Here is a 17,762-nt window from a genome sequence, read left to right as displayed (position 1 = left end):
GTTTTTTTTTTTTACAGAGTAGATATTTTACTCCATAAAAACATCTATTAAAAGAAAAAGAACCCTTCTCTTGAACCGCCATTGTTTTGTCCATCAAACGCTGAGGGTCGGTCCACTCAACAACAGACCTGACTGAAGTGGGAAGCGTATCCAAAGCGCTATGCCCACTCTGGGGGTCTGTCTCAGTATACAAACCGTACGTAGAGCAGAAGTGCCCCATATAGTGGATCAGTGATGTCCAGCTTTAGTCCTCAAGAGATGAGGTCCTCACACAATTTTGGGCAAGACTCAAATAAATTGATAGGACTGAATCAGGGAAGGTGTGGTTGATCAAGTAGAATACACTTCTCCATTCAACTTTAACGCTGGCATGGATATGGCCCCCTAGGACCGGAGTTGGAACCCCCTGAGGTACATAGATGGCAACACATTTGCCATCTAGTGAAAATTTACTTTATTAACAGGCTCACAGGAAAAGCATGGGTCCAGTCTACAGACTTGTTGGGTCTGCTGATCAGGAAAATTGTCCAGAAGTGGAGGCAAAAATGATTATCCTTGTGAGATTGTGGGGCCAGGGGAGAAGGCCATAGGCAGGGGCAGCATGAAGACAAGAGCGGTATATATTTTCTCTCTGTTTCAATTTTCCATTCAGTTTATCACTATATAAATGTATCTCCCCAATCACCTACCGCACCAGCATGAAGATCGCAACAAAAATAAAGTAGAATTCTCTCTCTCGACTATCTGAATTCAAAGAAAACCAATTAATTGTGAGCTGTGCACATGAAAAAGGCCCCGCTCCCCTGGGCAGATCGTTTGGTTATAGATCTGGCCCCAGAGGGAGTTGGGTTCCCAAGTCATGCATTCTGCACAGAAAACACCACCACAAGTAGAACTATGACATGGGCCAACCACTAACCAGGCTGGGAACCAGAGCCATTTAGGGTGACAGTAGAGTAGTTAACTTTTGTGGATACAGTACGGAGACCTTTGTTAGGGAATCATAAAGACATCTACATGTCTCAGATAGAATATTAAGCCTTTCAGGAGAAGCACAGAACACTGGAGAGAAACAGAAGAGGCCAAATAATACAAAACTTGTTCCTTTTTACATGACCACTAAGCCATCAGTCTTGATCTTAGAAAGAACAACCGTGTAACCACTAAAACTCGTTAAAGAGAAACTTGAAGTGACAGGAATTTGGAAGGTGCCATTGTGGACTCTCCAAGATAATGCTACTTCCCTAGCCCATTGCCAAGATGTTACAACTACTAATTTAAAAGTAGGAGACAAAAATCAGCCTTTCTGACTGGTCAATGAGATGCTAAGATTTCTGCCGAGCATTTTGATTGGTCCAATTCTAAACTGAAAACAATTTGCACTCAACCATGATTATTAGCATCTCACTGACCACCCAGAGTCCTGACTCCATGGGCCACAAGCCTTTTCCAGGCATTTTTCAGAAAATTCTAAACCTCAGCACAAGAGTCAGACATCTAGTCGTTTTCAAGGAGTAAACCTGGCGGCTTCCACATTCCTCTAATTTTTAAAGTTTATTTAATAGTCACTGATAAATCCACAGTTTAAAAAGAATGTAGTTCAGTTAATACTGGTCAAGTGATGGACATTCTTAAAACTACTCAATGAAAAAGGGAAACCAACTCAGAACTAGAAGGTTGGGATTCAAAATGGCAATTGCACCCTTCATACAAACATTGTACCGTACAAGATTCTTGCATGGTATTCCTCAATGGATTAGCGAAAAGGATGAATAAAGTGCAGCAGCCCATATCAAAGATCTGAATTATCTGCAGTCATCTTGGTGGAAAGGATGACTGCATTTTCATAATCAACCTTGAACTGACAAACAAACTACCACTGTAGGTTAGGGGTGACGTTCTTACCTTCTTTTTTACGTGGACTCTCTCGTCTTCTTTCATGGTTTTCCCGTTCCTCCCGGACCTGGGGAATTTTTGCTCTCCCGATTGTTTTATAGTAATTTTAATCTCTGGGGGGCAAATGTAGTTCTCCAGGTTCTTCGGGGGTTTTTTGGCCCTCTTGGTGGTCTGAATCTTGAGCTTCAGACTCCCCTCGGTAAAGTTGGCCTCCTTGATGGAGAACTCCTGCTCTTCCAAGCCATCTCCAGTTACCCACTTTTCGCTATCCGCGTTGGAGTTTAAATCCACATCTCGGCCCGACCCGAGTTCATCTTCCTCCTCAGGCTCCATAGACTCCCCATTTCCAGGTCCAGTCTTGGCAGCCCCCGGGGCCGGCATCAAGTTGTCGCCTCCGGCACAACCGGACATGGTCGAGGCCTTCCCCGATGAGGCTGATGGAAGAAAATCTGTGTCGCAACAACGTTGCCGGTTGCCGCTGGCATTCTCCCGCTGCTCCATGACAAATCCAAAAGTCCGCCAAGTAGCACAAGAGTATATGGGACTTGGACTGACAAAATGGTCTCTAGCAGTGAAAGTACTTAATCACTTGGACTATTCCCAAATCAGCAATAATAAGTGAAGACGAGGAATCTGGAAGGAGGAAGAAAGAACAAAATTAGATAATGGCATGCAAGAACGTAACAGAATAATTCCATTATATGAACATATGGCATAAATAAAACAAAAACACCAAATAAGTTAAGCAGTCACAAAGCAAGATAAACATTGCTTGCTTTGTCAATGTATGGGCAGATCAACCATGACACAGACCTCTCTTTGATTGTATCTGATCAGAGAGCGATCTGTTGCCTGCCTATGCACTATAGACTGATTTCCAATGGATTGTAGCATGAATCATCAGAATTCGACCTAGATCCGCATTCACCTCCTGCATGGACAGAAGCCCATCTTCCAGCAAGAAAGTTCAAAGGTCATTATTTCTACTTTGTTTTATAGCTTAAAAGACAGAGGGCCCGATCCAATTCCCTTTTTCTTCTAAGTTCTCTCCTAGGTGATATTTTCAAATTATAAATAAGATGCCTTTTGAACTCACTTTTTGATACATTTTCAATTGCAGAGTGCAAATATTATTTTAAAGCGGATCCGAGATGAAAAACGAACTATAACAAGTAACTTGTCTATATATCTTATCTAAAGTTTAGATTAATAGAATATGATTATTTCTTCCTGTGATACAATGACAGCAGCCATGTTGTTTGTAAACATTACACAGAGGCAGGCTTATCTGCACCATCAGCACTCAGACTGTGAAAAAAACCTAATCCCCCCCTCCTCCTCCCTCCTCCCCTCTGCCTCTGAAATCAATGGCTAATATAACACCTCCTCCTCCCCCTGCCCAGACTGAGCTCCCATGAGCCCTTGCTACTGCCAAGGCTCTCTGAAAACCTGTGGGCGTGGTTTATTTAGTTTATAGGAAATTAGAGTATTAAAACAAAAAAGTATTTGGCTTGAGGAATGTTCTATAAACAATAGGAAAGGAACACAATTATGCAATGAGTAAATGTTCACCTCGGATCCACTTTAAACAGAAGATGAAAAATTATCTCCTAGGACACTGATAGTCAAAATTGGCTCTCCAGCTGTCCACAATGCATTTGCCTTTATGAATCATGACTGTGGCTGTCTGCAATGCATTGTGGGACGTGTAGTCCCTTAGCAGCTGGAGAGCCAAGTTTGCCTATCACTGTCCTAGTAGAAAATTTAGAAGTATTGAATTGGATCAGGCCCAGAGTGTGGTTTCTAAACTGCAACTGTGATAGCATTATGCAAGGTTTTATATATAAAATTATCAAATAAAAATATGAGACTTTGCTACTAATGTTCTACTCATTATTCACACTACACATGCAAATCATTATATCCCAAGTATATTTTGGCTTCAGGTTTCCTTTAAAGAGAACCCGAGGTGTGTTTAAAGAATGTTATCTGCATACAGAGGCTGGATCTGCCTATACAGCCCAGCCTCTGTTGCTATCCCAAACCCCACTAAGGTCCCCCTGCACTCTGCAATCCCTCAAAAATCACAGCCGTGCTGTGAGGCTGTGTTTACATCTGTAGTGTCAGTCTCAGCTGCTCCCCCGCCTCCTGCATAGCTCCAGTCCCTGCCCCTGTCCCTTCCCTCCACTCAGCAGGGAGGGAAGGGATGCAGGCGGGGACTGGAGTTCTGCAGGAGGCGGGGAGAGCAGCAGACTGACACTATAGAGATAAACACAACCAGCTCTGACAAGCTGTTTGTCAGCAGCATGGCTGTGATTTATGAGGGATTGCAGAGTGCAGGGGGACCTTAGGGGGGTTTGGGATAGCAACAGAGGCTGGGCTGTATAGGCAGATCCAGCCTCCGTATGCAGATAATATTCTTCAAACCCACCTCGGGTTCTCTTTAAGCATGATGAGACACAGCGAATAAAAGTAAAATTTGACCTAGTTCGTTGAAAACTCGACAGAAGCAAAACATCCATTCAATGTTTAAGCATATGGTAATGGCTAAAGAATCTCCACACAACCAGACTGAAAAAACCACACTCCAAGATGAACACAGCAGTGAAGTCCTAACATACTACAGCATAAAAACTCCCGACTCTCCACCTCCCCCACCACACACAAAATAAATGTGGTGACCAAACTCAAAAACCGTTTATTTTGGTTTTTTGATTAGTATGGAAAATGGTTAAAATTTTCCACTCCCTGTTGTGGCAAGAAAAGGGTCTACAATGCTTCGATAGGGGCAGCTGGCAGGGTGAGGAACTTTCAAAATGATGTCCTTAGCTTCTCAATGTCCTCTTCACTCATTTTCTGCCCATCCTGAAATCTAGCTGCCCTACTTGCTCATCACTGGTGCAATGGCCACGGGACTGTTATGTAGGCCTGAACGATTTTAGGAAAAAAATTGAATTGAGCGATTTCTGTCCAAAATTACGATTTCAATTCACGGTTTCCTTCAAATCAAGCTTTGTTCCCCCCCCCCCCTTTGTGCCTGTCCCCCCTCTGTCCCCATTTCTCATTGTGCCCCCTTTGCCTCTTTATGCCTCCTCTGGGTCTCTCTGTTGCCTCCTTTGTATTTCTGTGCCCACTCTGTGTCTCTCTTTGTGCCCCCTCTGTGTCTCCTGTGTCTCTCTGTGCCTCCTCTGTCCCCCAAGCTGCATCAGTTCTGGACATAGCTTCAAGCACGAGTCCAGCGATGCCCGTCTATCCACTTTGCCTCCTGCAGGCTCTAATGCACGGCATACTTCCTGTATATCATGTGACATACAGGAACCCGGAGTTTTGCCAAGCACAAGAGGCGGCAGAGGGCGATAGAGGATGGAAGGTATGTCCAACGCTGCGGGTACTGGGACTTTGGGAAAGTTTGAAGGCGCTTCTTCAAACTTCGCCGTGTGGAAATGACGTGATCGCGATATTTGCCGCTTTGACGATTCTGAAATTGTGATCTTGGTGATCGCGATTTCGATTTAAATTCGATTTATCTTTCAGGCCTACTGTTATGCCACATTACATTGGTGACAAACATGTGGGGTACCAGAACTATGGATAGGTATACAGCAGATGAAGCGGAAAGAGAAAAACGCCACCAGGCAGCACAGTGGTGTAGAGGGTAGCACTCTGGCTGTGTGGGTTTCCTCCGGGTTTTTACATTGGCAAAACACCAACTCATCTATAAATTATTTAAAAAAAAAAAAAAAAAAAAAAAGCAATTTTATTCATTACGATATTTTCACACAAGTTCCTCTCTGAGGTTCAGCTGAGGTTGAGTTTTCAGTTTATAGCACCCGGTATAAAAGGATCCCATAATACCACATAAACCATTCAAAACAAGGCTGCCTGATAATGCCGCGTGTGAACTCGATAACGCCATGGCCTCGCTCTGCCACCCTGCCAGGTGTGAGGAAGCCGCAGGGAGCTGCCTGCCCGGCCTGCGATTCTTATCTCACTTCTTGGTAGACAACAAAAATATTTCCTAGAAGTGGTGCTGGCACAAAAGCTGGCATGCGCCCCACTCACTGAGGAGATTCCAAAACCTCACATAAACCCTGTGCTAATATCACACCAGCCACACAGGCAACCTAAGCATAAATGTCGGGATTCTGAATAATTTACTGCATTCTGCATAAGTCACGACAGGGCCTCTTTAACTGGTTTCCTCACAAAAATGGTCCCTAGTCTGTGGTAGGGCTATTACCCCAATGCTTTGCAGGACCACATTGAGATCCACTGCAGGACAGTGACATGAATACAACAAGTAAATATAATCAGAAAAAGGTCTGAGATGCGGTATTTCTTTTCCTGCACCCCCAAGGCAAAATCTTCCATCAAGGGCCGAATACGTGTTACATGGAGACCCAGATATATGGCAGCCCTGAGCAGAGGCCCAGTGGAGAAGTCATTAATACAGATGTATGGATACACGCGCATATATATCACATGATTTACAGCCGCGCAGGACACTCCGCTCCAGGGGGGCGATAAAGCAGCAGACAGTATATCCTGCCGCCCGGCGTAAACACTGTCACCGGGAATTACAGCGCAGGCCGTCGCCTTCAAACCCGACCACAGCCGGGACCAGGAGTCCCCCACACATAAATACAACTCAAGTCTGGGAACCACGGGCCCTCAGGAGGTGTCTGAGGAGGATGGATTCAGACTACGGCTTCTGCCTGTCACCAAGACGTGTGCAGGACTGACAAAACACTGCGTTCTATAGCAGTGCTTCTCACTGAAGTAAGAAGATGAATAGGCGGGATGCCGTATTTATTTCCTGTTAAACAATACCAGTTGCCTGGCAGTCCTGTTGAGCTATTTGGCTGCAGTAGTGACTGAATCACACCGGAAACAAGCATGCAGATAATCTTGTCAGATCGACAATGTCAGAAATACCTGATCTGCTGCATGCTTGTTCAGGGTCTATGGCTAAAAGTATTAAAGGCAGAGGATCAGCAGGACAGCCAGGCAACTAGCATTGCTTAAAAGGCAAAACATGGCAGCTTCCCCATCCCTCTGGCTTCAGTTGTCCTTTAAAATGTGCGTTTCAGGCACACTGGGTATTGCAGGCAGTGATCAGTTGCTGAGGATCTATGGCTGGCAGGACCTAGTACTTTTCCTGATTTGCAGGCTTTTAAATAAACTGCTTCCCACCTGCTTAAAGGGAAGGTTCAAGCAAAATAAAAAAATGAGTTTCACTTACCTGGGGCTTCTACCAGCCCCATGCAGCCACCCTGCGCCCTCGTAGTCACTCACTGCTGCTCCAGTCCCCCGCTGGCAGCTTGCCGACCCCGGAGGTCAGGGCCACATTGCGTACATTTTTACGCATTCCCGCTGGTGCAGGAACATTAACACATACATTTTTACGCATTAGTGGTTCGATGCGTAAAAATTTACGCATTGAACTAGTAACGCGTAAAAATGTATGTGTTAATGTTTCTGCACTAGCGGGAATGCGTAAAAATGTACGCAGTGCGGCCCGCCGACCTCTGAGGTCGGCAAGCTGCCAGCGGGGGACTGGAGCAGCAGTGAGAGACTACGAGGGCACAGGATGGCTGCATGGGGCTGGTAGAAACCCCAGGTAAGTGAAACTATTTTTTTTATTTTGCTTGGACCTTCCCTTTAAATATGGAATTATGCTCGGCTCTGAGCAAATGTAAAAACAGACTTGGGGGCTTAGCTGCAGTGTCAGTAAAAGCACACAGCTAAACTGAGCACGTACTAATCATGGCCTGGCCTCTGGTTTACAGGCAGGAAGTCATACCGAAAGTGGGGCAGGAAGTACAGCGCTGAGAAGAAAGAGAACCTGTTGCTCGCTGTTCCCACACGGCTCTGTCTGAGAACAGGAAGCTCTCCCTCCTCCAGCTTTCTAGCAATAAGTGACTCGGGGCACCACTGTCTTATACCATGGCACAGTACCACCCTGGTCAGTGGCATTATACAGCAGCACCGTGGAAGACAACACACGCCTTTTAGAAACTAGTGCGCACAATGCACCAACACGGCCGGGGAAGACTAATGTAAACATGAAGAGGACCTGTATGGCTCAACACTGCCATTTTACATCAGAGGGCTTCTGCAACTACCACCGATTAAACAATTCTTTGTAATAACAGACTACTGGATCCCAACTTGGCCATATTGGCTACCATACTTTTGTAATTGTAGTAGGTACCTTTCCTCCTGAATACAGAAGCATAATGCGTACTTTGTATCTGTCAGGTCTTAGCTGCTGTCTGTAGCCCTGCTGGTGAGATCTGCCTCATTTCCTGTTCCTAGGACCTCCATTAGCCTTTCCAGTCATGTTTTAAAGAGGAACTGTAACGTGAAAACGTCCCCTGGGGGGTACTCACCTCGGGTGGGGGAAGCCTCAGGATCCTAATGAGGCTTCTCACGCCGTCCTCCGTCCCTCGGGGGTCTCGATGCAGCCCTTCGTACAGCGGTGACGTCATTTACCTTCCCGGCTCCTGCGCAGGCGCTCTTGACGGCTCCGAAGTAGGCGGAAATACCCGATCGCCGTCGGGTCCGCTCTACTGCGCAGGCGCAAGTCTCCGGCGCCTGCGCAGTAGAGCGGACCCGACTGAGATCGGGTATTTCCGTCTACTTCGGAGCCGACAGCAGCCACAGCGCCCCCGCTGGAGCCCGCAAAGGTAAATATTGAAGTCACAGTCGGGTCTGTCGCCGGCTGTTCGGAGGGCTGCAGCGAGACCCCCGTGGGACAGAGGGCGGCGTGGGAAGCCTCATTAGGATCCCGAGGCTTCCCCCACCCGAGGTGAGTACCTCCCAGGGGCGTTTTTTAATGTTACAGAGTCTCTTTGAAGCGGATCCGAGATGAAAAACTATAACAAGTAACTTGTCTATATATCTTATCTAAAGTTTAGATAGTTTACACAGCGTATCTAGCTGCAAACAGCTTCAAATGTTTATGATTATTTATTCCTGTGATACAATGAGGGCAGCCATGTTCTGTTTGTCACATTGTCACAGGCTGAGGGCTGGAGATGCTATCAGCTTGCCTGTGTGTAAATTCACTCCCCTCTCCTCCACCCTCCGCCTCTGAAATCAATGGCTAGTAACCTCCTCCTCCTGCCCAGACTGAGCTCCCATAAGCCCTTGCTACACTGCCAAGGCACTGTGAAAAGCTGTGAGCAAGGCTTTTGTAGTTTATAGGGATTTAGAGTATTAAAACAAAAAAAGTATTTGGCTTGAGGAATGCCCTATAAACTATATGAAAGGAACACAATTATGCAATGAGTAAAAGTTTATCTCGGATCCACTTTAAGCCCTGCAGGTCCTGTGTAGAGGAAGTAAGACAAAAACATGGTGGAGGTTCAAACTGCTCCATGCTACAAAGAAGGTTGTATTTGTTTAAGGGACAACAGAGAGGTATATGGAGGCCGCCATATTTCCATTTAAGCAATCCGAGTTGCCTGGCAGCCCAGAGACAAGCATGCAGCTAATGCATTCATATCTGACAAAGTCAGACACACCTGATCTGCTGCATGCTAGTTTGGGGTCCATGGCTAAACGTATTAGAGGCAGAGGATCAGCAGGGCTGCCAGGCAACTGGTATTTGCAAATGAAACAAAGAGAGACACAGAGAACCCAATATAGTGTAGTATGCACTGGTAAATGAAGGTGTGTGGAAGGAGTATGTGCAGTATACTCACAAGTCAGGGTTACCACATAGGCAACCTATGTAGAGGCAGGTGGAGAGGATTAGACCTGTCCCCAATCAGGATTAAGAAGTCGCTCTCCGTAGATCTAGGAAAAAACGGGGTAACACGCCTCCACCAAGGGTGGATATGTATAATGTAGTATGGATACAGAGGCGCCAGAAGGATAAAAAGAAAATGCCGGAGGAGCTTGGTTTAGTACCAGACATGTTTTTGTATATGCTCCATCTTATTGCCTGAGGAAGCAGGTCACTCCCGCGAAACCCGTTGTATTTTACTGGAGTATGTAAATAAACTGTTTTGCTGAAAATTGATGTGCATTTTCTTGTGTCTGCCCGGAGGAGGTAAGTCCACCACTACCTCCTCATTTTTAAAACGTTTGGATCTTTTTATCCTTCTGGCGCCTCTGTAGCCATACTAGGCAACTGGTATTGTTAATAAATACGGCAGCATATCCCTCTCACTTCAGTTGTCCTTTAAGTCTGTTTTTGTTAGAGCTCTGCTGGCTTTCTCTGGACAGGAAGCAGGAAGTGCTGTAAATCTCCCATATGAGGTCACAGACATACTTCACAGCTCACAGCTCGGGATGTCTGACCTACAGGAGGGGATCCCTCTGCTGAGGGGGTTTGTGATCAGGAAGGTTAAAAGTAATTTTTTCCTGCATCAAAGTAAAATGATCTTCTCTATCTAACAGCTCTTCACCAGTCAGAAGTTATGCCGGCAGAGGATCTAAGCTGTCATATTGAAAAGTGGCATTTATGGACATTGATTCTTTTCACACTAAGTTTTTAGCGGATTTTGTAAGTAATCATTACGGTAACAGTGAATCATTAATTGTGTCTGGCCGCTATCAGCTCAGCTTGGTTGTGACAAAGGTTATCAGGACAGAGGAAACGGCTGATCTGAGCTAAGTGAAAATCTAACCAAAATCTGCAGCATGGATTGTGACAGACCCGGACGCCGCAATCATTACAAATCTTACGCCGGTGTTTCGGGGAGGCGTGACAAGGATGTCCAAGAGATAAACGCCATTAATGAGCCTATCCTGCTTACAAGTTTAATAACCTGGCCCATTCCTCTAGGCAAACAGCTGAAAGAAATGCACCTAAATGCCATTATTTAATTTAAGAAGGCCACTGCTATTGATGCTTCCTTTGTCCCCCCTGCCCCCCCCCCCCCCCCCCATGACAGCATGGTTTTAATTGGCACACTACACAAGCCTGCTGTCCAAACTCCGCCCACCTCAGCTGACTGCCACTCCCTCCACAGGCCTCAGACGAGAGGGGACCACTTGACAGCCACACTTTTCCTGCAAGGTTTGCCTTGGGTTCTCGTGAAAGTAAACCCAAGGCGAGAGTGATATGGACGCTGCCATATTGGTTTCCTTTTAAACACCACCAGTTGCCTGGCAGTCCTACTGATCTATATGGCTGCAGTAGTGTCTGAGTCACACCAGAAACAAGCATGTTGCTAATCTGGTCAGAACTGACAATGTCAAAAACACCTGATCTGCTGCATGCTTGTTCAGGGTCTGTGGCTAAAAGTATTAGAGGCAGAGGATCAGCAGGACAGCCAGGCAACTGGTATTGCTTAAAAGGAAATAAATATGGCAGCCTCCATATACCTCTCAACTCGGGTTCACTTTAAAGTGATCCTTAAGTCAAGTATAAAAAATGAGATTTACTCACCTGGGGCTTCCCTCAGCCCCCTGCAGCCGATCGGTGCTCTCGCAGCCCCGATCTGACGCTCCAGGACCCGCCGGCGAACACTTCCGGTTTGGCCGTCACCGGCCGACAGGCATGGGAACGCGAGTGATTCTTCACGTTCCCAGCCTTTATATCGCCCCCTATGCTGCTATTGCGGCCAGGAGGCTGCCACTGATCGAAATTTTCTGGGCAGAAGTGATAGTCTATCGAAAGGCCACAGCATTACTTCAAAACATTTTTTTTTGCTAGAATACACGTGTGGGGTGTGAAAGGAATCTGTCACATTCCAATTAGATTTTGATCAGAGTGATCAATTGGATAAACATATCTTCTCAAAATCAAGCTACATATGGCTAGCATAAATCTCAGCGCATATGTATAAAATTGTTGCCGGGAGACTTGGGCACAGGATACAGCCGATATTCAGCTTACCCTGCTGCTGCACAAGTCCCGGCGGTGTTAACTACTATTCCCCCTCCAGGTCCATGTGGATGGTGAGGAATGATGTAATTCGGCTTCCTGCTATTGCTGGCGGCTGAATTACAAGTAACTTCAGCTCTGTCTTCTAAGGCGCCGACGTTACTGTGCACCGCTATAGCTGTAATTCCTATGACGGCCTATGGTGGCGCCAGCTGCGCCCAAGTCTCCTGTGCTGTTATTACAGCGTTGCACATACATGTATACAGCATCTACTTATGAGCTTTGAATGATTGTCCTTCAGTCCATACGGACTAACGAACAACTGTGTGGTCACAGTAGGCGCAGAATCATTACACATCACATAGTTTTCAGTTGTCATCCGTTAGTCGGAAATCATTCACGTGCGATGTCCTGACTCTGAGCTCCAAGGTCGGGGGGGGCCTCGAGGAAGCTCAGAGTTCTTTCTGGCCTGAACCCGTTTCTCAGAATCGGCCACCATCCAGAGAATTTCAGGACGCCACGCACGAACACAGAGCCGTATATCAGCGCCATGCAGAAGCCATTTTATGGGGTCTCCGCTGTAAAAATGAAGGTCACAGCCTAGACATCATCGACTTAATGTGAATGGGCCAGTAAAGAGCGGCGTGTAATTTAAAATCTACTCTTTATGGGATGACATCATAAATTTAGTCATGCGTTAGGCAGAAATCGCTATAGAACACTCTCGCTCTGACATCAACCACAATTGTGGAAAGAAAATTATCCAGTAATAAAGTGTACCTGCAGCCGAAGCACAAAAGGAGATCTCGTCACTTACAGCCATTTGCCAAACATCTACCGACATACTAAGCAGAATGCCCTGTGTTAGGGCTTGTTCACTAAACCGTGGTAACTGATAGAACGGTCGCGCTAGTGTTATAACGCATGTAACAGTTTTTACGCGCAATCACGATTTTTTTGTGCACAAACTCGCAAAACACAGTTATCAAGGTTTAGTGAATTAAAGAGACTCTGAAGTCTCAAAAAAAAAAAAAAAAAAAAAAAAAAAGCTTCTTTTTATTTCATAAAAGTGTTTAAGCCTAAGATGAGACCCCTAACTAAACCGCTGCATTCCCACCGCTCTAAACTAAATCCCCCCAAACTCCCCGAGGCACACTACGGGCAGCGCTTCCGTGTAAGGCAGAGCTACAGAGCCACAGCTCTGCCTCTCAGCGCGTCTGTCAGCCCGGATCGCTGCCTCTCCCCGCCCCTCTCAGTCTTCCATCACTGAGAGGGGCGGGGGAGAGGCGGAGATCCGCCGCTGACAGACGCGTGTGAGGCAGAGCTGCGGGTCATAGCTCTGCCTCCCACGGAAGAGCTTAGGGCAGCAAAATCCACGACCAAGAAAGTCGTGAATTTTGGAGGGGAGAGGGAGGGGGGAGTTTGGGGGGATTTAGATAGTTTACAGCGGCGGGAATGTGGCGGTTTAGTTAGGGCTATTAGGTTAAACACATTTAATAAATAAAAAGATTTTTTTTAGACACTTCAGTGTCTCTTTAAGCCTTATGGGCTCTTTCCCATCAGAGAACGCGAACAGGAGCCGCTCTCCTGCACGCGTTGTCTGCCTGCGGCGTGTCGTCGGGTATCTGCGGTGCGACGCAATCAGCGGCGGTAGCTGGTAATTAAACCCGACGGAAAACGCCGGCTTGCGGGTGCGTTGGAGGAAAAACTGCGCCCAGGTGCGTCGGAACCACAACGCATCGAAACGCAGCGTCGAGTGTGAAAGGTAAAATGAAAGTCTATGGACTTTCATCTTACCTTGGTGCAAACGGCTGCCGTTTGCGTTAACGCACAAAGTCTGCCCTAATGTGAAAGAGCCCTAAGAACATTTTCAGGTTGTTTTTGTTTGCTTTAAAATTCGCCTCAAAAGCGCTTCTGCAAAGTTGCTCAGAGTGTTCTCACGTGAGCGATGAGCTTTCTATCCAAACCCAAACGCGTGATTTTCAGCCAATTTGATAATCGAATTGGATGGTTGATTGGCCACAAAATCAACAGACGTATGGCCACCTCAATAGCACATTAAAAGTACATACTAACAATGTGGCTCATTACTAAAAAAAAAATTACATTCTACCTTTTCTTTTTACATTTAAATGTTTGTTAGAGGCTTTTATTGCCCTACTTCTGTGGCCTGCTGTCCCCAGAAAGAGCAGGCACTACTGTAATTAGCAGTAGCAATGAGCAAACAAAAGCTTTTATCAGCGGAGGTGGAGGAATAGGAAACTGGGCCTCAAACAGTTTAGATAACCTTAGAGAATCACACTTGATTACTTTCAAATGGCAGCTCCTACAGCTATTGGGAGCCAGGACAAACTGCAGAAAAAGAAAGCTACTTGGATGACTTTAATGCCTAGTACACAATTTTCTGTAAGATTTTTCTGTTAGATTTTCTGAAAAGGTGCATACACACGCACTACCGCCAGCAACGATGGGTCCACCGGACCCTCCTGCTGGACGGACGTTCAGCCGACAGTAGTGCTTGTGTACGCGCTGTCTACGGACTGATAAGGCTGTTTCTGAACAATCCGCTAAAGGTAGCTATACACTGGTCGATTTGCCATCAGATCCGACCAACAGATAGATCCCTCTCTGATCGAATCTGATCAGTGAGGGATCGTATGGCTGCCTTTACTGCAAACAGATTGTGGATCGATTTCAGCATGAAACCGATCACGATCTGTGAAGCTGCCGCCGCCCCGCCTGCATACATTACCTGCTCCGCCGGCGCGTGTCCCCCCGGTCTCCGCTGTCCCTTCTCTGTGCTCGGCTCCTCCAGCTTCACTGAACTTCCTGCCAGGGAAGTTTAACCAGTAGAGGGCGCTCTACTGTTTAAACTTCCTGCCGGGACAGGAAGTTCAGTGAAGCTGGAGGAGCAGAGCACGGAGAAGGGACAGCGGAGACCAGGGGACACGCGCCGGCCGGAGCAGGTAATGTATTGCCGCTAGCGTCGGTCGTCGGGCATTCGAACGCCGCTATCTACGCACTCCCGACCCGCCGGCTATCGAGCGAAATCTTCTGCACGGACGGATCGATGGGAACTATTGATTTTGGACGGAAATCGATCGTTCTGTCAGCGTTTGCGCAACAATTGTAGATTTGATCACAGTGATCGAATCTGCTGTATATTAGCGGGAAAATTATTAGGTCTATGGGCCCCTCAAGCGGATCGTTCAGAAACAGCCTTATCAGTCCGCTGACAGCGCACACACACTACTGTTGGCTGAACGTCCGCCCAGCAGGAGGGTCTGAAAGACCCGTCGTTGCCGAATGTATTTATTGTCCAGCGCTGCGTAATATGTTGGCGCTTTATAAATACAATAAATAAATAAATGTAGTGCATGTGTACGCACCTTAAATCTTACAAAAAAATCTTACAGAAAATTGTATGGTGTGTACTAGGCATTAGAGGCAGAGGGTCAGCAGGACAACCAGGCAATTTGCATAGTTTAAAAGAAAATAAATATGGCAGCCTCCATACCCTTCTCACTTCAGGAGTCTGAACTGTGGATAGCCCTGCAGTGAGTGACCCAGATGCATGTCTGGACTTGTCAAGGCAGGAGAATCAGTCCTCGGAGCAGTGCTTTTCAGCGCTGCTAGATTTGGGCGCAGCCGGCGCCTCCATAGACTTCAATAGGAATCATTCCTATTGAAGCGCTCAGTGAGTAACGTCGGCTCCGTCAGAAGACAGAGCCGAAGTTGCTTAAAAACATAATAATTCGGCCTCCAGCAATCGCTGGAAGCCGAATTATTTCATTCCCCCACTATCCATGTCGGCCTGGAGGGGGAATAGTAATTAAATCGGCCCGGACTTGTGCAGAAGCAGGATCAGCCATATACCGCTGTATCCTGCGCCCAAGTCTACCGGCGCCGATTTCAAATGTACGCTGTCAAGGCAGGAGAATCAGTCCTGCCCACAAGTAGGCGGGGTGAGGCTGGATGAGATCACGTCTGATTATTACACTAAACACACAAGCATTTTATACACGAATACAGCTCCAAATTTACCTCTTTCACACTTAAACACATACGAGATGACCGCACTAATCACACCCAGACCGGCATCCGATTACACAACTCTGTTGCAACAATGGACCGTCTGATCCAATCACGCAGCCACACACCTTACAATGGTCACATTATCTGATGAAAGCAGACCACACTGATTAAGCAGATATGAGCTAGTGCGGTCAGTGACAGACAGGCCCTCTTCATTGCAGAGTCTCGCTGTGCAAACCACAGAAACCACAATAGTCAGCACTGACCTCATTCACTGCTGATTGACCTGTTCTTAAAAAAGGAACTGTAATCCAGGACTGAACTTTCATCCGAATTAGTAGTGGATAACCCCTTTCCCACAAAAAACATTTACCTTTTCTCAAACAGATCAGGAGGCTCTGTATGGCTGATATACTGGTGAAACCCCGCCCACAGTGTGATGTCAGGACCATGGTTCTGACAGTCTGCTGTCAGTGAACCTCACACTGTGGGAAATAAGAATGGGTTCACACTTATTTTAAAAAAGTATCCGAGGCTCAGTTTTTTGTCCCGGACCAAAAACGGAGCCATGGATACCAATGTTAAAAATAGCAGCAATCTTTACTCCGTTTCAAAACAGATCAGTGTGTGGTCCGGGGGGATCCGTTTTGAAAAACTGAACGGACGGTCCGGATTATTGGGACTTTACGGACCGCACATGGAGCCGGATACACGGAGGGGTAGTGGCAGGCAATGCAAAAACGGATCTCCCTCTACACAAACCCGGAGGGAGATCCAGATTGCCTACTGCCTGCCCCTCCACTCAGCATAGGTTAGGTGTCCCCAGGTATAGGCTAGAGGGGGAAGCAGACAGGACAGAGGTGGCAGCGGGCGGCGGGTTTCGGGAGATGTTCGCCCCCCCCGGATCCAAGCGGGGAAGATTACCTTCTCTCCTTACTTCCTCCGCTCGCTGCCTCACTTCCCGCAATGCTGCCCTCCGATGAATAGAGGGCGGCATTGCAGGAAGTGAGGCAGCCTACAATACATTATAACAACTTTTTGCGCAAATAGCTGGAGGGGAGCGGGGACGGGGGACCCAGGTGAGGGCGACCCCCTCCCTGCCGATCGCTGCCACCCCCGTCTTGGCTGCTTCCACCTCCAGTTCAGCAAACCCCCTCCCCCCATGGCATACAATTCCATGGAATGGAAACGTATGCTGCTAATATTGTTAGAGTAAAAAAAAATTACCAAATCGGATCTGTTTGAAACGGATCTGATCTGCAACGGACAAGTGTGGACCTAGCCTAAGAGCTGTTTCCAACAGCCAAGCAACCATTATCTCCTCTGTGCGCAATAAATATATATCTGCGGTATATACTCTATACACACGCATTCCTTTTAGCCTATAATAATAATAATAATAACATTTCTACAGCACTGTTTTACATAGGACTCAAGCAGGGACGGTGGGCTCATAGCGTTAGATAGAATCAAGCAGCATTTTGCTGTTTGGTCAATATTTAAAGCGGATCCGAGAGGAAAAACTAACTATAACAAGTAACTTATCTATATATCTTACACAGCAAATCTAGCTGCAAACAGCTTTAATAGAATATGATTATTTCTTCCTGTGATACAATGACAGCAGCCATGTTGTTTGTAAACATTACACAGAGGCAGGCTTATCTGCATCTTGAGAACTCAGCCTGTGAAAAAAACCTAATCCCCCCTCCTCCCCTCTGCTTCTGAAATCTCTGGCTAGTAATTCTTACCCCTCCTCCTGCCCAGACTGAGCTCCCATGAGCCCTTGCTACTGTCTGAAAATGCCTTGGCTCTCTGAAAACCTGTGGGTGTGGCTTGTTTAGTTTATAGGGAATTAGAGTATTAAAACTAAAACAAAAAAGTATTTGGCTTGAGGAATTCCCTATAAACAATAGGAAAGGAACACAATTATGCAATGAGTAAAAGTTCATCTCGGATCCACTTTAAAGAGAGTCTGAAGCAATGCTGA

The 17,762-nt window shown here is 46.6% G+C and overlaps 1 protein-coding gene across 1 annotated transcript in view; it reads right to left on the bottom strand.

The window, feature by feature from the left end:
- SETBP1 (SET binding protein 1) overlaps nucleotides 1-17,762 on the bottom strand; it is a 216,422-nt gene that overhangs the window by 183,639 nt on the left and 15,021 nt on the right. The window contains exon 2 of the mRNA XM_068252103.1: nucleotides 1,906-2,529. Within this exon, the coding sequence (XP_068108204.1) occupies nucleotides 1,906-2,397 (492 nt within the window). The 5' untranslated portion in view covers nucleotides 2,398-2,529. The remainder of the gene's footprint in view (nucleotides 1-1,905; nucleotides 2,530-17,762) is intronic.

The sequence above is a fragment of the Hyperolius riggenbachi genome, chromosome 1, assembly GCF_040937935.1.
Source record: "Hyperolius riggenbachi isolate aHypRig1 chromosome 1, aHypRig1.pri, whole genome shotgun sequence".
Taxonomy (NCBI): domain Eukaryota; kingdom Metazoa; phylum Chordata; class Amphibia; order Anura; family Hyperoliidae; genus Hyperolius; species Hyperolius riggenbachi.
This window is presented reverse-complemented; position numbering and strand designations above follow the sequence as displayed.